Raw genomic sequence first — 23,099 nt, forward strand, 5'->3', positions numbered from 1 at the left:
GCATAAGTATTGAAACCTAAACAATTTTTGCATTTCAGAAAGACAACAAACACTACAAAATATTAAAAACTATCAAGCCTTAATGAATTTCGTGAGGGTCTTATGGATTAGAGATTAAAGGGAATTTCTTTCAACCTTTCTTCTTGCACCCCATACTTAAAAAGAAAATACTCAAATTACCCCTAGACATTTTTCATTTAACGTTTTTTCTTCTTTTCATAATGTAGAATTGGGAGACTTTTCATATTATAGATTTTGGAAGTTAAAATGTGTGTTTCATATTTGTTCAATCTAGAATAATTTTATAAATTTTGTATTATGGATTATAAAATTTGAAATGAATAATTTTATAATTTTTTTAGAGTATAAGAGTATACGAAGAAGTTATGGAAATGTAAAAAATATTAACCAAAATATTAAGATATACGAATTATGCGAATCGATACATCACATACTTAGTCTATGTAAACTACTAATTATACAAGACGAACCTAAAACGGACCTAAGTAAATTAATAAGTTAAATATTAGATAGTTTCCTCTAAATTTTTTCTAACAATTTTTCTTATCGGACCGAGCCATCCTAAAAACTCGCTCCATGCCATCTACACAGGACAAATATTACCATCCCTAACTAAAAATACTTGATATTAAAGAAAAAAATGTGTAAATGAAACATAATTAACTATATATAAATGCATAATTAATTATTTAATTGACTAATAGATTATGTCGGTAGACGTAATCAATTATTCTCCGATTAAATATTTATATTTTAGTAATACAATTAATTAAAATAATTACAAATAAAATTAAGAATAAATTTATAAAGTTCTCTCTTTCTTTCTTCATAAATATTGAGGAGTTGAGAATCTCATCGTCCCCCTCCTTTTTTAGCTCTCATATCCGAGCAGACACAAACAAAAACAATCTAGACCTTTCTTTTCTTTTAAAGAGTAGATTAAACACACTAAAGTTCTCTCTTTAATCAGCGTGCTTAATATTTATTTATATATATATATATATTATATATATATATTATATATATTATATATTATATATATATATATATTCTATACCTATATATATATTATATATATATATATATAAATAAATAAATAAATAAATAAAGGGGATTCTCCTCTTAACAACTCTTAATTTTTTTTTCTATTTTATTCTTATATTAATATTTAATTTTATTATTGTATTATGGTCATTATGTCATTTCTTATTCCCTCTTAACTGCTTTTAATTTTTTTTCCATTTTATCCTTACTTAATAATTTATTGTATTAATTTATTTTGGTTATTTGGACATTTTATAATTTCAAAAATTAATAAAATAATTTTTTAATTTTAAAATTTATTTTATTTGTTATTATTTAACTGGAGAATGGAGAGAGTGGAGGGAGTGATTAGTTACTTTTCTATTTTAAAGATCTTCTTCTCTATTAAATAAAAAAATTAACGATATTTATTCTTCATCTTATATTTTATCCGTGTCTTTAAAGTAGAAGTCAAAGATCTTTATTATGGATTTTAATCATAATATCCGTTTTGTAAATCGTTTTTTCTCAAAAAAATTTCTCAAGATATTATAAATATTATCCGTTTTGTAAATCGTTCTTTTTAAAACACTTCTCAAATATTTAAGAAAGAAAGATTATTTAAATTTTTCTTGACTGCACTCCAAAGTAGATTATTAGATGCATTAGAACAATATTCATTACATAATTTTTTTTTTTTTTTTTTATATAGAAACTACATTTCCTGGTATCCTAATATATATTGATTATTACTAAAATTAAAATTGTATTTCCTTATACCGAAATAAAAAATAATTACATAATACAGTAATCCACACATATAGAACTTTTATTCCGTATATTTTATTATTAATTGAAATTAAAATATTTTATAAATTAACAATACATATATTTATGTGTTACTTTAGTAATAAGCTTGTCTACCTATGAGTGCTCAAAAATGGAGATCTACATACTCTACCAATATGTAATACCGTAGAAGATGTGGAGTTACGATTCCTTTAAACACAGATTGTACATTGAATAAGGTTGCTTGTAACATGCGACAATTCAGCTCACCTACCTCTCACTTCGCCAATTGTTTGGTTTGGTTGGTCCTTTTCTAAATTCTCTCACATTTTAATCACCATATGCAACCTTTTTTGTTTTGTTTCAACTGGTGGGAGCACTGCAAAGTTCATATGCTTGTACCATCTGTTTTATTTATTGTGGGGTTACCCAAAATTCTAAGCGCCAACCGTAATTCATTCATTCATTCAGACTACATATTACTTAAACAATGTCATGCTGTGAATCACCCAAACCCACCAACCACCACTCTGATCAACTCTGAACTTCTTTCCCTTCACATTGTAGATTGGGTTCCTTCATTTTGATGGCTCTTAAGGCTGTATCCATCTGGGGTTATTCCAAAGCTCTCTCTCCTCCATTGGGTGTTGGTCTTGCCAATTCTCATTCTACTCCGATTGGGAATCAAAGATATGATTTTGACAAATGTCGCAGATGGGAAAGCTGTTGTTTGGGTGTTTTGGCTCAGACAGCTACCACTGCTGTCGAAGATGAGGAGCCCAATGTCCCCCCTTTGATTGACTCTTCTGGGGCTGCTGATGGTGTTCACCAAATTCACAAGGACATAATCCAGCTTCCTAGTGAGTTATATGATATCACCCCCCTCCCCTCCCCTCCCCCCACACACACACACCATAATTTTTTTTATGTGTTTAACTGGCATTCCGAGAATTCTAGAGTTGTGCTAGTGATTTAAGTTATAAATGTTGCTGATTTCATAACCAAACTTTGCTTTTCAACTAATGTTTCTCCTATTGGTGTTTTGGAGGGATAATTTTGTTACTGGTGCCTTTTGCATTTTTCACTTTTCACTTACAATTTTGTGGTTGATGCTGGAAAGGCAAGACGCTCACAGTATATGCATTTGATATCATCATTGCGCTAGTTTCTTCTTTAGTGCTTGTCCTCTTTCAAGGCCTCCCTTCTTTATTCGGAGAAAAATGGATCATGTTCTTCAAATTCTCCATTCAAATGACTACACAAGAATGTCCTCTCCATTAACAAATGACTTCTATATGTGTTTTGAATTTTAAATAAATAAACATGTTTTGTCGTTTAATTGCAGAATTTTATGGCAAGGCTGCAAGAAACTACTTTATCTAAGTTCCTTCTTTTTTATTAACGCCCCCCAGGGGCCGTCCTATGTTAATGGATTTTATGTTTCTTAAAGGTGTTTTTGTAATTTGCTACGAAAATACTTGCATCTGAATTATCATTTTCTTCTGTCAGATGAATTATTGGTTAAACTTCGTAGATAATAAAGATAACCAACACAAAGGCTAAGCCCCACAAAGTAAAACGCACAAAATCCAAAACTTGCAAAATAGAATTTAGAAAGGAACGGGTATGTAGGTTGAGAAGAGGGAGAACACATGCCATATGTTGGGAATCCCTCCTTAATTTAATGGGAGATTATGACCAATGAATATCAGTAACTCATCTATTGAATATATTCAATGATGGCCATTCAAAAGTTTTTTGAAATTGTAACTCTCTCTTGAATAATCTCTTTATGAAGAAGCCTCTTCTGAGGAAGCAAGTGAGAAGAGTAAAATAGAGAGAAAAAGAGAGACTTTGTATTCCATCCTGGTTGGGTGAGATTGAGTGTTATCATCACAGAGTGAGAGAGGAGCAAATATTGTAAGCCCACTTTCATAGTGGAAGCGTTTTCACTCTAATAGTGAGATTAGAAATCCTAGTAGATGCTAGAGAGACATTGTATTCCATCCTTGTTGGGTGAGATTGAGTGTTATCCTCACAGAGTGAGAGGAACAAATATTGTAATCCCACTTTCATAGTGGAGCCGTTTTCCACGGTGAGATTAGAAATCCTAGTGAGATGCAGGATAGACGTTGTATTCCATTCTTGTTGGATGAGATTGAGTGAGAAGAAACAAATATTGTAATCCTACTTTCATAGTGGAGGCATTTTCTGGTTTTTATTTCTTAAGTTGAGGAAGGTTTTCCCACGTTAAAAATTCTCTGTGTCATTATTCTATTTGCTCTATTTTCTTTGCTTATTTGCTTCCACAAGTGCCCATTTTGTATCTACACCAAAGGGGAGAATTAATTTTGAATTTTCCCAACACCATATACCGAATTTCAATGGCTGTCTCCCATTGAAAAATCTCTTTTTATCACTAGGCTGTTCTTTTATTTGTTTTTTCCAATTCCTGAGTCTAGTTGTTGGAAATGAAAACTACCTGAAAGGGAGATTGTTTGTAAGATATGTAGAAAGGAAATAGACTATGGCATACAACACCAAAATTTCAAACGGCTGCCATTTTCATTGCATCTGATGTCATTTTGGTGATCCGTGACAGACTCAAGGTAGCACAGCCTAAATTCTTGGCTTTGTATGATGGCATCACCGGAGATGGGTTATGACTTTTTGAATGCAGGCATGCACTATATTGTTCCCGCTTGAAATATTATGAATTCTATCAGAGAACCATATATATAATTGAACAATCCTCAGGACTGCCTAATCAATAAATTCTTATAGTGAATTAAATTGCTATATTTTTGTTTAGTACACTTTGAGCCTTGCACACATGCTAGCATATGCATGTGTATGCATGCAGATATTACTGGATGCAATTTATGTTTATGCTAGTTATAGCCGGTAAGTGATGTAATTCCCTTTGGTATTTAATCAACATTTTATCACAATTATGTAATTTCGCTAATTGCAGAGCCATTAACAACAATTGACATTTCTTCTTCTTCTTCAAGCGATGGATCAAAGGTTCGTGTGGCTTATCAGGTATGGTGCTTTAGTCTTTATTTCAAATAAAATATTCATGGCACTATCACCTTTGCTAACTAGCAAGTTTGTTGATACAGGGACTTCCGGGGGCATATAGTGAGGATGCAGCTTTGAAAGCATATCCAAAATGTGAGACTGTGCCGTGTGACAATTTTGAATCTGCATTTAAGGTTGCATTTCTTGTTTTATTATATCTTCGGTGTATGTATTTGATGCATTCAGTTGTAAGCTATAGTTATTGCTGTGATATATTTATATTCTTCTCCACAGGCAGTTGAATTATGGTTAGTGGATAAAGCTGTTCTGCCCATTGAAAATTCTGTTGCTGGAAGCATCCACCGTAATTATGAGTTACTTCTTCGCCATAGGCTGCACATTGTTGGGGAGGTTCAGTTACGTGTTAATCACTGCCTTTTAGGATTGCCCGGTGTGAGAAAGGAGGAGCTCAAAGTTGTTGTCAGTCATCCCCAGGTTGGTTATTACATATAGTTTTTTTTTTCTATTTGCTTAATTGAGGTAAAGAATGAATAAATATGATGCATTATGTTTCCCATTTGAACAAAATGAATGGGATGTGTGATTCTGCCTTAAGATAGCATCAACATCCTAATAGTACAATTTATTGGATTTCATCAATCATGTTTACTCTGCTCTGCTATGTAATAGTGGCTAACCCCAACATGCCAACTTTTAAGTCTTAATTAACTTGGTTTTTGATTGCACAGACTTTTGAGACAGCAGACTGTCTCACCAAATTAAGCTTACCTGTTGCAACAAAATACCTAGCCTTATTCAGAAACTTAAAATTGTTTCAATTACAATTTTACATGCAGGCGTTAGATCAATGTGAGAAAATGCTTAGTGATTTAGGTGTTGTCAAGATTGGTGCACGTGATACTGCTGATGCTGCTCAGGTGTATTATGAATTCTCTTTGTCAAAAAGTAAGTATTGATTAGGTTGTACAGTGGCATGTCCTAACAATTATGTTCTTGAGAACAGACAGTGGCCTCAAATTGTGCAAGAGACACAGGAGCCATTGCAAGTTCCCGAGCTGCAGAAGTATACGGGCTCGACATACTTACAGAAAGAATCCAAGTAAGACTTTATGTATTATGGAAGATTGAGCTGCTAAAGTATATTGCCGTAGCTCTTGTTTTCTTTTATCACAACACCAACTTTAATGCCTGCAAATTGGATGTCATTGGATTAGGAGTTGATGCCTTATTTATAATTTTAAATGTTTGGGCCAATCTATTAAATTGAATGTCGATCATCATGAATAATGGAATTTCTAAAAGTGAAAGTCATCATGCTGTATTTTGCATGGCAAAAGCATTTATATTGTAATTATTTCCTATCGCTTTCTCTTTCCCTTCTGTTCTGATTCGGTGCAAGTTTATATCTTGTTGGACCGAGATGTTGCAAAAAAGAAGCCATATATCTTGTTTGTGCCAATCAGTTGTTTGCTTGAAAACTTGTCTTTGAAATGTCATGGCTTGTGATATGAAAGTTGTTTGTTTTGTCAAGTATGTAAGCTCTAAGCGTGACTGAAAAGCTGCATAGATAGCTAGTGAACTTAGTATAGAATGTGTAAGAAAAGATCAAAGAAATGATGAAAAGAGAAGAATGATACATTCTATAAGCTCGTTTTTTATGAACACACAAGAATAGAACACTTACATAGAGTTTACAGATCACACACGCTCAAACAAGAAAGAGCGAATTACAAAAATGATAAATATGAATTACACAAGCATGTATCAATCCAACTCTTAGCTAAGTTAGATAAGCTCGAGTATATATAAACTAGCTACAACTATATTAAACCACATAACAAAACATAAAGCCTAACTAACTAAACAAAACAATTGTTGAATAACAACTTTAAGCCGACACTTGTGCTATAAAAGTTTGATCAAACACATAAAAGTTTGATGTTGTCATTATACGACTTTCCGCAAACGAATAAGAAACAAGGCATGAATCAACAAATATCCACCCTTGATTTGAGTTTTCTTCCAAATAGTGTTAGCATACGATTGTTACCAACAATCAACATTCAACAAATCTAAACAGTACATGAACTTGCTTCTAGGAATAGGCCAGGTGAACATACCAATTGGATTCAACTCATTCTTTTGTGCAAAGAAAATGATACCCAACATCAATATGCTTGATTCGTTCATGTTGAACTTGATCCTTAGCCAAGTAAATTGCACTAATACTATAAAAAAAATAGCCTTCTTACGTGGAATTCCTATATCAGCCATCAGACCCTGTGTCATCCTTATAGACAAGCCCAACACTAGATGTACCTTTAAGGTACCTAGGAATATGTTTCACCATCCTCCAATGATCCTTTCTAGGATTAACCATATACGTACTCGCCAGACTAACTGCTTAAGAAAGGTCTACCATTGCATACATCAGACTCCCACTGCATTAGTATAAGGAACATGAGTCATATATTCTTTATCAATTCTGAAAGAGTAGTACTACTTATAGATAGATGAATAGACGATGTCAAAGGAATAGCAACTGACTTGACACCACTCATGCCAAAACAGTCCAAGGCCTTCTAAATGTACTTCTATTGACATTGAAAGAGCTTCTTCTCACAATCCTGCTTAATATCCATGTCAAGAATTCTACCAGCAACTCCTAAGTCTTTCTTCTCAAATCTACTAGTTAACAAGGACTTCAACTTCTGAATCTCTACCTTAGGCATAAACGCTATAAGCATTTGTCTACATATAACAAAAGATTAACATGGGAACCATGTTCCTTCAATGATGTTCCCTCCTTCATGCGTAGCCTAAACAATCATTTTTGAGAAACAATGTATTGCGAATGGAATTTGTCATGAACAACTTCTTCAACTTCAACAGCAACCCAAAAATAGATTCTTCATTCACTACCTCATAAAGAACTTCATCTAAGAGAGTCAAGAAGATTAGAGAATGAGCCTTCAACTCTTGAATTCTCATAACAAACTCATCTAGATGTGCAGTCCTACCAGATAGGTGCATCTACACTCCCTGTTCCTTCAACAAAGCACTCATCTTGATGTGCTACAAATTGAAAGAGTTATTTCTTGTAAATGTCTCAATCTTGATCGTTCGAATGTCTTGAAGATTTTATTCATAGCAAATTAAACAAACGTGGATGGTCTTGATTAGCGAAAAACCACCTACAGATGTAGAACATATCAAAATCAAATCTCTGATACCATTTTTGTTGATATCAAAGATCAAGAAGCTCACTAGACACTCTAGTGAATGTAGTATAGAACATGTAAGGAAAGGTGAAAAATACGATGAAAAGAGGTAAAAGAGAAGAATGATATATTCGATATAAATTCATACTTGATGAACAAATACAAGAACAAAGAACACGATGACTACACAAAGTTTACAAATCATACACGCTCAAATAGGAAAAACGAATTACAGAGGTGATCAATATGAATTACACAAGCACATATTAATCAAACTCTTCTGCTCTTGGCTAAGTTAGATAGGCTCAAATATATGTAGACAAGCTACAATTGTAACTAACAATATAATACAATAAAAGAAAGCCTAAGTCATTAAACAAAACAATCATCTAATAATGACTATGAGCAGCTGCATGTGTTACAGACCATCAGTTGCATCAAAGCTAGACGTTGTCATTATATGACTTTCAGCAGATGAAGAAGAGACAAGACATAAATCAATAAGTTCTATATTAGAACTGGATGATGGCAGTTATACATAGAAAATTACATGGATATTCCTTTCTCCATCTTTAGCTATTATTGGATAATATGTTCTGTTGAAGCTACAAAAAACTAGAAGAAAAAAACATGTTTGCTGATTCTGGTGAAGTCAACAAGACTATAGCTTAGCTGATTCATTGTGATTTTGACAGGATGATGATGAGAACATTACTCGTTTCTTGGTCCTTGCAAGGGATCCTATAATTCCAGGAACTGACAAGCCACATAAGGTATAAAAAAAATTTAGTTTTTTACATTGATTTTTTTATAAATGTGCTTATGAGTTCATGACTTCTCTCTCAGACTAGCATTGTTTTTAGTCTAGAAGAAGGTCCTGGTGTGCTGTTCAAAGCCTTGGCAGTTTTTGCTATGAGGGACATTAATTTATCGAAGGTGTGTTAAAGTAATTGATATTGGAGTTTTGAAATTAAGACATGCATTCATTGCTCTTATTTTTTCATGTAAATTCAGATAGAGAGTTGTCCGCTGAAGCAGCGTCCATTAAGGGTTGTGGATGATTCTAATCAAGGGAATTCTAAGTAAGTAAATTCGTTCTGTTCAAGATTTGAGATAGTAAAATTTATGGTGTAATTTCTCTAGTTTAAATGCAAATTGATCAGTGGTTCATCCTTTATCCTGTGAGAGTAATGGGGGTATGGATAGAGTTTACGACTAAAAGACGAGTAGACTAAAAATGAAAGGGTATATGACATGTTGAAATCTCTTTAGAGATTCACATCACTAGATTATCAAGGATGCATTTCAGTAAAAGGCTTTATTAAACACTTGTCCAACTTATTCGTAAGCTCACTATGAAATTTACTGAAATAAGTTAAAAAAAACTTATTTTGAAAAGATTCTCTGTTAACTCTTCCTTGCACTTTATTCTAAATAACATATTTTCGATTTTCGGATTCAAATACTGAAAGGAAAACATTTTCAGACTGGGTTTAGTTTTGCTTCATGAACATGATCAGCGATTCTGTTATTTTGTATACGTGTGTTTACAATCATGGTTTTAGGCATAAAACTTCTCTAGTGACAGGTACTTTGACTACCTCTTCTACATTGATATTGAAGCTTCTATGGCAGAACCTCGTGCGCAGTATGCTTTAGGACAGTTGCAGGTCTGCCCGTTATCTCGTCAACTCCAGTTTAATATTTTGTTTCTTATGGACTCAAATATTTTATATTAATCTTTTGGTTGGAATCTATAAAATTTCTTAATGCAGGTGCACCTGATATAATTATTTAATATTATGTATTTTCTATGTGATAAATAATGAATCTTCCAGCACACTAGTGTTTTAGTAGACAAATTTTGTGAAGAGTACTTTGATTAGATGATTGCAAAGGAAAGAGTAAAAGAAATACTTCAAAGAAATTATTGAAATTTACTACGATTAAATTAATTATACTAACTGGTTAGTGTCAAGAGGCCCCAATCCACGACCAACCAACCCAACATTGATAGTAAATAGCTGAGTCCTTTAAGCATGTTAGTTAAGGTTCAATTCTTGGCCATTTGTATAGAAAAAAGATATGTTAGGATAAGCAAAACTTACTTCAGTAATCTTTATATCTCCAAAAGGATTAGTATCTAATTGTTTATTAGGAGATACCCTTAATGAGCATGCACAAAGGTATGTCAATATACTGATTTGACTTTAAACTAGGGATGACAATGGGGTGAGACAAATGTGAGTTTGTCCCATCCTATTCTCTATTCTTATCGGAGAATGGGTATACTCATACCCGTTCCTTATCGTTCCAAATATTAATTAAATAATTTTTTTATAGAAAATAAAAAAATATCATAGCAAAAGAAACATCATATTATCAAGTATTTATGTCAAAATGATATACTATCTTTTTTTTCCTAATGTCAAATATCAAGAAATAAATTATAAGTGTATAAATATTAAATGGGAGTATCAAATAAGAATTAGATAAATGTCAAGCAATTATAAAAAAAGTAAAAATATCAAATGTATGACTTAAAAGTAAGTTACGAAGTTAAAGATAAAAAAAAAATTAATATAAATATTTTAGATCACCTAATAAATTAAAAGTGTTTTAGTAATTTAAAACTATGAGGATGAGAATAGGTATTGGGATGGATATGGAAACACGGAAGGGGTAGATATGTACATATCTATCCTGTCTCTATATCCAAATTAAAATACCGGGTATTTTTGATACTTATACCTATACCTATACTCAGTCAATGTGAAAATTCTTCGTCAAAATTGGGATGGTGGAGCATTTTACTTTAAACCAGCAAATCATATGTTATATGTGGCTGCGTCAAAAAAGCGTGTTAGTGCCTTGCTACATTATACCACATTCAAACCCATTGATCTGGGTCTATCTAAGTAGTGATGGTAGGATAAAATTCATGTTGTATAGAATAAAATGTTGCAAGCTTTTCTGTGGTGCTTATGGTACAAAATTCACTATCACACATTCGTAATTGTTTGTAGATTAGTGCTTTTATTACTTTCTTGACCCAATGGCATATTCCACAATCCTGATGGGAATGCTTTTTGCTTTTACTTCTCTAACTTTTAAGTCTTTTTCCATATCAGTTGCGTAGTACATTGTTAAAATTCCTTTAACTACTCTATAAATCCATGCATAATCACAAAACCCATACAAAAAGAAAAAAGTATTTAATCAATGTTTTTATCTGTGACTCCATGTTATGAAATGTAGCGTGCAATCAAATGTTAGCTCTAGATGTTGGTAACATCTATTTATTTATTTCATTTCCATTTCAGGAATTTGCTAGGTTTCTTCGAGTTCTTGGTTGTTATCCTATGGATACAGTGTTATAGAAGTTCCGTGGTGTTCATCAGAGGTTGTTGATCTTTAATCAGTGACACGGAGGAGGAACTATCCATGAAAAGCATTGCCCCTTTCACTCTTTCAAAATTCTTTTCATCTCCAAAGGAGGTGATTTGGAGTATATTATCATAGTTTTGACAGTGGAGTGAATGCTGGCAATGTCAACTCTGGCTCCAAAGTATGTATAAATAATAACTCTATTGAATTATTGTGTCAAATTAATGAATGACCCAGCCACCCAAAGTTTTCTTCTTCCATCATCTGCTTCACCAAGGCTTTTGATATTTTTTTATCAGGATTTTAGGGAACAAGATTTCATTACATCCTCCCTTATGTTATTGACTATTTTTGGTAAAACTAAACATATGGTTGTGCTATTTAGGAAATTTGTCGAGATCAGATAATATTGGACCAAGTAATAACTTCTCTTTAAAAAAGGTAGAAGTAGTTAGAATTGAAGTACAGAGATAATTTGATATCTGTTTCCTTACTTTTTATTTATGCAGTTCAAAATCTTGTATTTCATCCTGTAAACAAACAATGCTTAAGATTATTGCCCACACAATGTGTTCTCATTGAATTATCTTATTCTGAAGCTCAATTTCTATAATCAAAATTTCACAGAAAAAAAATCCTATAATACAAATTTTTTAAATGTTACTAGTACTTTCTAATAATTTGTTGAGTTTAATGGATATTAATTTAAAATTTAGAAAGACTTAACAATAATCTTTATTAGAATTAATAAATAATATTAGAAAAAGTTATAGTTCAAGTTATCTATTCCTTATATTATTCGTGTTAAAATAAATTTAAGCTTTATATTTGCCGGTCCAATCAAAACTAAAAATATAATGTTGTCATGTCATCCCCATTAATGAACTTGTTTCTATTCATGGTACCAACCAATTTAAATGGTTATTCAGTTGGACAAATTGATGTGAACTAAGCAAATTTTCTAAACCATTGCACTGTCGTTTTTAAAACACTGTCCTATGTGATAAATTAGTAGATTAATCATAGCAGCATACATAATGAGGTTTCAATTGTGCTTTCAAGTCACTAAAAGAACCCCAAAAAAGCAAACAAACATGTTGATGACTGGTATACTGATACAACACTCTCGCTGAGAAAATTCGAGACAGCTTATTCCTACGAAATAACTAGGACTATTTATTTCCTTTTAAGCTCGCTCTTCACTTCAGTTCCTCCAAGAAATCAACATTGTCAACCAAGACCTACAAATCTCAAACAAAATGAATCATACAACCAAGTACTAATTATTAAAATGACAGAACATTAACAAAAGAGCAGCTGATACCATGTGAATCATAATACCATTGAAGAAAGAAAGGTAATCATAAACTTTTGTCACATAATATAGCACCAGACATTTCATACCACATGCTAAAATTAAACTTGAGGCTAGAAAGCTATAGACGTTGAAGCATTTGTAATGTAGTGCAGCTATTTCACCCTTCAGTTATAACATATGTATATGATTCTACAAGATAACTCATCTACTCAATATGGTGATAGGAGGGGAGAGACTTACAGTTTTCCAACCATCTGGATCTAAAAACGAAGTGGTTTTTGTATTAAGGCCAGGAATTGGCCCTGGTTGCCGTGTAATCTTCCCTCCTACCTCTTGTATAACTTGGCTAACTACCTCAGCACTCTTGTATACATCATCAGTACCAATAGCAATCTGTTACATTAAGAACATGAATTTTGTCATTAAGGAGTACATAAACAGAGAAAAGTGTAGAAAGACAGTTTAGGTCCAAGAAAGTCAGATAACACAACCTGTTAAACTAACCTGTGCATAGGCATTGCCCTTAGAGTATTCAGTGACACCATAATTATACGTCAACTCCAACACAGTTGTCTCGTGCTCCTCTCCATACCCAAGCATAGCTACAGTGTACTGTCGGACATGCAAGTTGCAACATGTTGCAAGTTATTAGAATGGCTTACACATGAAAAATGTTCCAGCGAGCAAGTGCATTGCTAAGGTATAGCAATAAGAAATTTCACCTTGGACTCAGGCTTATCAACCTTCCTCACTACCTTCATGCCCAGAGCCTGTGCAAATGATCCCATAAGAAAATTTCTTAGATCAATAAAATGCATTTGATTAATAAAAATTTAAACCACATTTCATCAAATGCAATTTTATGATTCTATTTTGAGCATCACAAGCAAAAGCTATCAATTGCTACACCAGGTTCATGCAAAATAGAACATCAAGTTTCAGTCTTTCAGCGGTTGCTACAAATTGTAAACCAAAACAATACAGCTGATTTTCCGGTCTTGAAACCCACCAATAAAACAGGTCAAATCTATAAAGAACAGTTGAAATAGATAAGAAGAGTACTTGAAACTTCGGAAAAAAATTTACATGGAACTAACCAAAAGGTTTGACTTGGTTTTTGGTCTACATTAAGAATGCTTCATACTGAATTCTGCTGATTGAATACAGTTATACAGCACACAAACTATAAGTATAACAATTATTTTGCTTATGCACACAAAAAAATAATTAATGGAAAATTTCTCAAAGTTGACAGCCAGTGGATAGTGATTCAGTTGTGCCAAAGACAAAGCCTGAAACAGTTTTGACTACAACAATAGCACTGGACTATATATGGGGAAAACGTTGGAGAGTTACCTTTTCATAAAACTTAATTGAGCGTTCTAAATCTCCAACACGAAGCATTACTTGACAAAATGGGTCATGGACAGTAGGTCTTTGGATAAATCCAAAAGTGTAACCATCTGGATCCTTCGCAAAGGCAATCACAGTAGTCCCACCCTGAACTGGTCCAGGCTCCCTAGTGATGTTTCCTCCCTTGGCCCGTATGAGTTCAACCGATTTGTAAATCTAAAAATTGAAGCAATAAACAGTTCATTTTATTCACTGCATATATAGATACTCAATGTTTTGTAAAGGTGGACTTTGTCTTACATCCTCAGTCGCAATTGCAAAATGTCCAAAGCCATCCCCTATGTCATACGAGGTCACCCCATAATCTGACAATAAGAGTTAGAACAATATAAAAGGCCAAGTTTTGTGGTGTGGTGATATTATAATTGTCATGTAGTGCAACATAAACAATTGATAACCCATTCACAAAGAAAAAACATCAATATTATATCATTGTGCCCAAAATATACATTCAATCAGAGACCACGGTACACATATGCGACAGGGAAAAGATCAGCAGAGTAACATACTATATGTTAATTCAACAACAAAATGGGATTCTTCAGGGCCAAATCCAAGAAAAGCATTGGCATATTTTTCCTCCGGGATATCTCTATGCCTCAAAAGCTTCATTCCAAAGCATTCTGTATAAAACCTGAAAGAACCGTGAGGAAATTTTAAGCGCCCAATTAAACACAAATAATGTAAAAATTAACAAGAACCCATGTCACAAAAAACCAACTTGATGGTGCGATCAAGGTCACCAACACGGTATACAACATGGAGCATGCGACGGTTATCTTTCTTTGGCCATTCCAACAAGTCAGCCATATCCGGTGTCTGATTCTGCAACACAAGCCAGAAACAATTAAACACCATCTCCCAAAAATTTCTACACTTGCTGTGCATAAAAACCAAACTATACAAAAAAAAAAACTAAACACCATCACTCTGCATTAAGAAAAGGTGAATAGATTTGTTGATTTAATTATTAAACATATATATTTTAGCATTTTATAAAAGCAAACAAGAAGTTGGAAAATCTCATTAACGGGTCCAGATCGGTTAGTTTTAGGACTTAACCAAGATGCAAAGTGATGGAGTACCAAACTTATGGCATTGCTACGAGCATAGCACCAAAACCGACAGTAAACTAAACCCACCCAGGTATGATGAGGTTCAAAAGAATTGAACCAAAACAAATTCCTAAAAACGAAGCAAGTGATCTCAACTCAAAAACACAAACCTTAATCAAAGACATGTCCGAAACATTTGTAGTGACTTACCTGTAGATTGTTCTGGGTTTGTCTGTCTGTGATTACAGCAGGAGAAGCGCGTGTTTATGTTATTCACACCAACTACTTTTATATTGCTACTTTTTACATTTAATTACACTTTACTACTTTATTCAACAATTGTTATTATACAAATGTGATTTCTATATTTTGTAAGTGTTATTCTAATTCACTTATTAAATAGTAAAAAGTATTTAACAAAAAATTTCATGTAATATACTATAGTTCTGTTACATCAATACATCCATATCAACATCTCCCTTAAATATTAAATTGACAAATGAATTAAATTACACGATTAAAATGGGAAGCGATCCAATTTAAAACAAATTAATTACACATCTTACTATTTAATTATCACTGTTTTTTAAATTTTACTACTTAAACTTATCTTTTCACAATTTGATCATTTGAGTTTTCTTACACAAAATTTACCGTTATATTTTATTGTTTTACTTTTATGCATTTTACTAATATTTGTAATATTTGTTTTTTGTAAATTAATAATATTGAAGTGGCAAGATGTGTAATTAACATATTCTTGCATAATTAACATAGCATTCTTAACTACAAATGCAAGTGCACGTGTTATAATTATCACGACACTTTCTCATGCTTCATTCTCAACCACACACTGCAAATTTAAACCACGTCTTAAAAAATCACATACACCTGTCAGAACACTTTCCCCTATTCCAATAACATACCAACACTTTATCCTATTCCAATAACATACCAACACTTTATCCTATTCCAACACTCTCATACTCGAAAAACTTATTTGTAACTGATAAAGGATGTAGAGAGAGAAAGAAATTTTGGAAAGAATATTATGATATTCAGTGTGTTGAGATGCATGGTGCCGGAGTATATATACACAGAATACGTAGTTGAAACTGTAACAATAGAAAAACATTCTAACTTCTTAATATTTTCCTCTTAAAGTTATGGTTTTACAATAACCATAAGTTTACAATGAAAGTTAGTAAATGAAGGTCGGAGATTGATTTTGTAAAAGCATACACAACCTGAAACCGAGCAGGAAGAAGGATTAATTTGACAAACTGTATCTAACAAAGTGAATATCCAGTTCAAAGTGTTTTGTACGAGAGTGCATGACAGGATTTGCACACCCAGGTTATCATAAAACAGTTTGGGTTGACCAGTGGATATGTGCAGTTCATGAAGAAGAGAATGAATCCAAATGATTTCAGTGAGAACAACTGCTATGCTTTGGTACTCTGCCTCTGTTCTACTTCTAGAGACAACTTTTTGTTTATGAGAAGACCAAGTAATAATATTGGCTCCAAGATAAACACAATACCTAGTTGTAGATTTGCGATCGTCAATGTCGCGTTCCCATCTGCGTCACTGAATGCAAGAATGTCCATGGATGGACTGCATCTAATAAGCAACCCATGCGAAGTGGTTCCAGTAAGGTATATGAGGATACATTTGACTACTTTCCAATGATGTTCCTGTGGATTTTTCATGAATTGGCAAGCTTTGTTGACAACGTATAGAAGAGCTCGGGACGTGTGACGAGGATGTACTGTAGAGCACCAACAACACAACGGTATAAGGTGGGATCTTGAACAACAGGGGAAGCATCTTTGGAAAGACGAAGCGCATATTGCATCGGAGTGGGAACAGGGAGAGCGTTTGTCATGTGAGTGCGCTGAAGGAGATCATTTATATATCTGGTTTGAGAAAGCAAAATATTGCCATCTTTGAGATGTTGGATTTTGATGCCAAGAAAGTAGTGGAGATGACCCAAGTCTTTTAGTGCAAAGAAGGAACCAAGTCGTTGTATCAGGGCTTGAATTTTAGGTGAGGACCCTGTAATGACAATATCATCTACATAAATTAAAATGAAGATAGTGTAAGATTGATGAAACTTAACAAATAGAGATGTATCACTCTTAGTAGAGGTAAAACCAAATAATTCTAAAGTGGAACGTAGCTTTTCAAACCATGAGTGTGGTGCTTGCTTCAGGCTGTATATAGCTTTCTGTAGCTTGCACGCCGCGGTTGTGTATGTTATATCAAAGAAAAATGCAACATGAAGAGCGAAAATCTAGTTTGTATATGTTATAAGGTCGAAGGAGAGGATAGCATGCACAACTAAAGGTGCGTAAAAGAGTATAGTCGAGTGCACTGTGAAAAAGAAGAGAATGTGGAGATTTGTTACCAAGAACATGGGAGGGTAGAAGATTAATGATGTGAGCAGTTGTCATGAAAGCTTCAACGCAGAATTTGATAGGTAAGGAAGTAGTAGAAAGAAGAGTGATCCCTATATCAGTAATGTGTTTCTGCTTTCTTTCTATAGATCCATTTTGTTTGTGTGTGTGAGGGCATATGAGACGGTGATAGATGCCAAAATTAGTGGTGGAATGTTTGAAACTTATAAATTCTTTTGCGTTATCAGTTTGTATAGCTTTTAGTTTATATCCAGTTTGATTTTCAGCAAAGATCTTAAAACGAGATAAAGCAATAGAAGCATGGGATTTATGTGAGATAAGAAACAACCAGGTATATCGACTATAAGCATCCAGAAACGAAATATAATATCTTGAACCATTGGAAGCACATACAGGTGAAGGTCCCCAAATATCAATGAAAACCAATTGTAATGGTGCAATGTAGTGTGTAGTGGAAGCATGAAAAGGTAGTTGATGTGACTTACCAATCACACAGGCACGACAAAACTGTTTCTTAGAAGTGTATCGTATATTAAAGGATTTTAAAACATGTTGAACAATAGGAAAACTATTGTGGTCGTCTGTTATACCAGAGTTGTAAAGGAGGAACATGCGATTTGTAGGAAGCATGATTAGTAGTGTAAAAGAATGAAGCAGTGGAAGAAGGAAAAACATATAGACCATCCTTAAGGAATCCTTGAAGTAAGATTTGGTGTGTGTCCTGATGTTTAACAAAGCATGAGTGAGGATAAAATTCAAAGTAAACATTATTATCTTTTTATAACCTAGCGCGTGGGGTCCATAACTAGAGTGCGGCCTCTGGCGGGATGACCACCTGGGTGTCTCCTCGTGCACCTGATCTCTGGGGTCACCCGCCTCTGGGAGTGCCCTAGCTGTTAACGTTCCATGCATGCAGCTCACCCCTGAACGTGACCCTTGCAGGCCATATCCTTCTAGTGGCTCTATACTTTGTGTCATGCCTGAACGCGTTGTCCACTCTACACGCATGACCACTCGTGATCTAGGCTTCTCCCTTACTGATAACTGGTGTGTGATCTGGGATCCACTTCTCGTGGCCCATCTCTACTGTTTGGGTTTCCGATGTCCGACCTCTCCACACTGTTTAGTGGCAAGTCGGTACATCCTGATGACCAATGTCTGACCACTCTTGGCTCCTTCGTGCACGTGCTTTGCGGGGTACTGGCTTGCACTACTCGTGGGACCCGCTTACGTGGCACCAACATTACCAGTGGTCAGTCAACGCTCAGGGACCGGTCGGTACACAAGCCCCCAGTCTCGAGCTGTAACTCGTTCAACGAAGAGGCTAAGTCCTTGCCCTGGGTGACCTACATGGCTCTGTGCGACAGGATGTAAATACGGTGCCAAAGTGACGTCTTTCTGGGCCTGTCTTATCTGTGCACACATGTCTTTGATCAACCACTAGGGTTTAATGTCGCTTACGCTTATTTGTTTGCTTTTAAATTCTTGAAAACGCACGCGTCTAATCGCTTGTTACATCATTCTCCGAAACTCTTTGACCGTTTCGCCTTCTTCCTCAACCATTCTCGCGCTTCCTTTACGCATTTCTGCCTTCTCTCGCTATCGACCATAGGTATGAACCCTGATTCCCATTCACACCTGTTTACTGATTCTGGTTTTGGATAACTCCCTGTGTTACTTAATCTTTGCACCGATCACCTTCTGTTTCTGTGTTTCCTTTTATTCAAGAAACCCTAAACTCTAGGAGGTGTTGATTCTTGTTATCATAATGTCGCGTTTGCGCGTTCTTCTTCCGCACATTCGCATGCTTTATCTCTGTATTCCTTCTGAAATTTGTACGCAGGTTTGGTATTGAGCGAAGAAAAATGGGCCAGGCTAACTGATATTCTCACCCGTCTTCACAGGATTTCCAGGGACGTGGGCACCTCTCTCTAGCACGCCCGCGCCTTCGCCATCGCTGCGTCTCCGCCCACTCTCTCCAATCCTGGGGTTTCGGTTCCTCTCACCACCGTCCAACCGTCTCCTATCCTGATGGAGAGCGTCTAGACCAAGGGCCAAGCACACCTACCCAAGGAAGCCAAGGCCCAAGCCAAGGAGAGCGTCTAGACCAAGACCAAGGTGAGCGTCTAGGACGTGAAGGTGAGCGTCTACAACGTGAAGGAGGGAGGCTACCTTTGGAGCTAGACCGTCTAGGACCCCTTACAAGATCAATGGCCAAACATATTCAAACACAAGCAAATGAGGCCACGGATGGAAGAGAGAAGGCTTTGTATATGTTTGCATAAAGGCCCATTGGGGGTACTTAGTAGATAGGATAGTGTAGGAAGCATTTTGGAAGGAAACATTCTAGAATGTAGGGTTTGTGTGGCCGGTCATTGCTTGGCACATGGCTTAGCATTTAGATTTAATTTTTGGTTTTTCTTTTTCTTGTAATTCAGCTTACAAATTACGTCCAAGATAGCCTATAAATAGGAAGGCTATCTCATTGTATTTGACAAGTTTAATTGAGTAATGTTATGCTGCCATTTTTGTGCACTAGCTTTACTTCTCCTAGAAATCTAGGCTATAAACTTCAATCCTTTCACCTTTCTCCCTTGAGCTGGCCGAACCACTCAAACACCACACTCCTCATGCACCTTCAAAGCCAACACAACTCCTAGGAGGGCTTTGTTTCACTCACCCATTGCTTCCGCATCACTTTTTACTACTTTGATTCAAGAAGAACACATGAAATGCCATCATTTGGTATCATGAGCTTTTGGTTCTTCAAGATGAGTAGCTTGGTCTTTTAATTTCAGTTCTTCTTTATTTCATCTTTGTCATTTCAATTCCTTACTTGTCTTGCTGTTTTTATATTTTAAGTTGTTCTTGGTGTGCTTATGGAAGATCCAACCAAAGCACAATTGTTCAATTGATCTTGAACAAATTCTGTGCAGCTTGTGATAGGATTCCTTACACCATTGTGTGGCTGTTTTTCTTTTAGGAAATTGAGTCCTTATTGCTTTCTTATAATTGCTTCATTTTATGCTTTGAGTCTTTATTTTCTGAATCTATAAATGTTGTGTCAAGTCATGTGAATCCATAATTGTCATCAATTCTTAGTAGTCCTATTTTGTTTGGCTTGATTGTTTCTTGTTTTTGGGTCTCTTTATATTGCTTTAATCTGCTGTTATTTTGATCCTTTGGTGCTTTTTATTTTTAGTTTGAGTTCATAATTGTGTCTTAGTTCTTACACAATTTTCATTCTTACATTTCCATTGTGTTAATTTTGGTTATCTTGCTGTTTTCTTCCAGTTTTCCAGAATTCCCCTGTCTCATCTCTCTGTTCTAGGCTGTTTTGTTTTAAAAAAAAATATATTTCCACCCATAGGAAAATTCTGATTTTCTGGAAAATGCAAGTTTAAAGTGTTATAGAAAAGTCAAAAAAAGAATGAGGTCAAAAGAAGCAACAGAAAAAAATGATAAATCTTACAAAATCAGAGTGCAAATCTTGAGCGCTCCAGCTGGCCTAACTGCACACCAAATTTGCAAAAATTATTAAAAAAAAATGGTGCATGCGTTTTAGGTGATTCCAAAGCCAAAATTTAGATAGATCCTGAATTTTCTTGCATCCAAATTTCAGAAACAAATTTTACAATTACAGCTCAGCATAAATCGGGGAACAAACACGTTTTCTGGCCCACAACATTTTCCAGTGGTGCTGTTTTTTTTTATTTGGTCATCTAATCTAGTGCTTTTCTTTAGGAATTCCTTTTGTGTGCCAACTTTTATTGAGTACCTTTAATTGTTTGCTTTAATTTCTTGAATCTCTTTCTAAGTTGTCATATTATAAATCCTTTTGGTAGTACTGTTTTCTTTGAATTAAATTTGTTTCTTGCTTTTGTTTCTTGACCTCTCATTTTGGGTGCTGGAATTTAATTCTCTCTTGGTGCTTATGTGCATGGAAATTGACTTGGTTTAAGGTTAAGCCCTTGTGAATAGGTGCTGGAAATTGGAGAATTAAAGCCAACTTTCTAAGGAGAAGTCAAAGCTAAGGCCGAAACAAGCTTTCTTGAAACAAACACTACAAACATCTAGAAGATCAACAATCAAGACAACAAAGAAAGTGCACTAACCAAAAAGAGGAACAACAAAGGGGGTTTTCTTATCTCCTTTACAACTTGGTTTATTGTTAATTACCTCTTTTAAATTACGTTTTAGACGGTGAGTGTGTCTTCAAGGGCTCAAAGTGTCCAAGAAGCCTCACCTAGGGCCGAATAGCATAGTAATTTTGCTTAGTAATTTGTTGCTTGTTTGAACTTGTTTTTCTTTTGTTTTGGTAGAAACGTTTTGCATGCTTAGTATTGTTTAATTTTGTGCTATACCGACTAGCTTTGCTGCATATCTAGCTTACATAGTTTTCTTGCTTTTTGATTTCTCAACTTCTTGTGTTCTAAGTGTTCTACTAAGAGAAAATTTTGTGTGAAGTCATTGGAGGAAAGTTTTTGGCAAGGAAAAGGCTTGGTACTTAAGTAGTCCATTGTGACTCACCTCCCTTACCTGGAAAACTACCTTCTCTAACTTTCCTAAACTTTCTCCAAGTAAAACACCTATATACACAAAGTTTTAGCCATGTCTTCTTCTTCTCACTCTCCAAAGTCTATAGAAAGTGAAGTAAAATCTTTGAAAACTCTTTTAAAAGAAGTATCCCAAGCGGTACAATTGATATCTTTTAGACAATTGGAGAATGAGAACAAAATCAATGAGTTGGCTAAAGCTCAAGAAGAGAAGTCACAAAAATCACAAAAATAAAAAAAAACTCATGCATCCCATTCTCAAAGTATTGAGTCTCTAGGGGAGGGAAGCCGTAGAATCAATGATTATTACCAACCACCCCCTAGAAGAACTAGGCAAAGGGAACAAGAGGTGCCAAGGGAAACAAGAGTAGACCTACCTCATTTTCATGGAAAGGAAAATGTAGAAGTATATCAAGATTGGGAGATGAAGGTAGAGCAACTTTTTGCTTGCCATAGGGTAAGTGAGGAACGAAAAGTACCCTTAGCCACCCTTAGTTTCCAAGGGAATGCCATGTATTGGTGGACCTCTCTCGAAAGAGATAGACGTCTTCATAGGGAACCTTCCATTACATATTGGAATGACCTTAGGGGAGCCCTAAGACGTCGACATATACCCTCTTACTACCATAGGGAGTTGATGGACAAGCTCCAAAGACTCCAACAAAGAAATATGAGCGTAGAGGAGTATAGACAAAAGATGGAGCTCTATATGATGAGAGCCTCTATTAGAGAGGAAGAGGAAACCACCATAGCTAGGTTCCTTAGTGGCCTATCACTTGAGATAAGAGATAGAGTAGAGCTCTTACCTTATCAAGACTTGAATGATTTGGTTCAACTTTGCATTAAAGTTG

At 34.7% G+C, this 23,099-nt stretch overlaps 2 protein-coding genes across 9 annotated transcripts; one reads left to right on the forward strand and one right to left on the reverse strand.

Moving 5' to 3' along the window:
• The first annotated feature begins 1,966 nt into the window (after window positions 1-1,966).
• LOC137806709 (arogenate dehydratase/prephenate dehydratase 1, chloroplastic) lies at window positions 1,967-11,864 on the forward strand. 6 transcript variants are annotated; one of them, XM_068606955.1, is made up of 12 exons: window positions 1,967-2,134; window positions 2,401-2,693; window positions 4,808-4,878; window positions 4,959-5,051; window positions 5,152-5,352; window positions 5,715-5,795; window positions 5,882-5,977; window positions 8,795-8,872; window positions 8,946-9,035; window positions 9,114-9,181; window positions 9,688-9,769; window positions 11,423-11,864. In XM_068606955.1, exons 2-12 carry the CDS (start codon window positions 2,420-2,422, stop codon window positions 11,477-11,479), a joined length of 1,191 nt encoding a protein of 396 aa, XP_068463056.1. In that variant the 5' UTR covers window positions 1,967-2,134; window positions 2,401-2,419; the 3' UTR covers window positions 11,480-11,864. The 6 variants fall into 6 exon arrangements, with proteins under 6 accessions (XP_068463056.1, XP_068463054.1, XP_068463053.1 ...); XM_068606953.1 differs by having other exon boundaries at window positions 1,995-2,134; window positions 9,682-9,769; XM_068606952.1 differs by lacking the exon at window positions 1,967-2,134 and having other exon boundaries at window positions 2,173-2,693; window positions 9,682-9,769.
• Window positions 11,865-12,466: 602 nt separating this feature from the next.
• On the reverse strand, window positions 12,467-15,623 carry LOC137806710 (lactoylglutathione lyase GLX1-like). 3 transcript variants are annotated; one of them, XM_068606959.1, is made up of 9 exons: window positions 15,483-15,623; window positions 14,939-15,042; window positions 14,727-14,851; window positions 14,458-14,522; window positions 14,161-14,373; window positions 13,527-13,574; window positions 13,309-13,416; window positions 13,045-13,197; window positions 12,467-12,727 (listed from the first exon to the last, which is right to left on the reverse strand). In XM_068606959.1, the coding sequence occupies exons 2-9, from the start codon at window positions 15,025-15,027 to the stop codon at window positions 12,686-12,688; spliced, it is 843 nt and encodes a 280-aa protein (XP_068463060.1). In that variant the 5' UTR covers window positions 15,028-15,042; window positions 15,483-15,623; the 3' UTR covers window positions 12,467-12,685. The 3 variants fall into 3 exon arrangements, with proteins under 3 accessions (XP_068463060.1, XP_068463059.1, XP_068463061.1); XM_068606958.1 differs by having other exon boundaries at window positions 15,443-15,529; XM_068606960.1 differs by lacking the exon at window positions 15,483-15,623 and adding an exon at window positions 15,360-15,430.
• Window positions 15,624-23,099: the final 7,476 nt, after the last annotated feature.

This window comes from Phaseolus vulgaris, chromosome 3 (genome assembly GCF_000499845.2).
Source record: "Phaseolus vulgaris cultivar G19833 chromosome 3, P. vulgaris v2.0, whole genome shotgun sequence".
Lineage (NCBI taxonomy): Eukaryota > Viridiplantae > Streptophyta > Magnoliopsida > Fabales > Fabaceae > Phaseolus > Phaseolus vulgaris.

Bases quoted from the DNA above. Each gene is read 5' to 3' on its own strand.
- LOC137806709 (XM_068606953.1), top strand. From the start codon at position 2,420: ATGGCTCTTAAGGCTGTATCCATCTGGGGTTATTCCAAAGCTCTCTCT. The intron at 4,879-4,958 runs GTATGGTGCTTT...TTGTTGATACAG, and splicing joins AGGTTCGTGTGGCTTATCAG to GGACTTCCGGGGGCATATAG. The intron at 8,873-8,945 runs GTATAAAAAAAA...CTTCTCTCTCAG, and splicing joins GAACTGACAAGCCACATAAG to ACTAGCATTGTTTTTAGTCT.
- LOC137806710 (XM_068606958.1), bottom strand. The intron at 14,852-14,938 runs GTTGGTTTTTTG...CGGTTCTTTCAG, and splicing joins GACCTTGATCGCACCATCAA to GTTTTATACAGAATGCTTTG. The intron at 14,374-14,457 runs GTAAGACAAAGT...TTCAATTTTTAG, and splicing joins TTGCAATTGCGACTGAGGAT to ATTTACAAATCGGTTGAACT.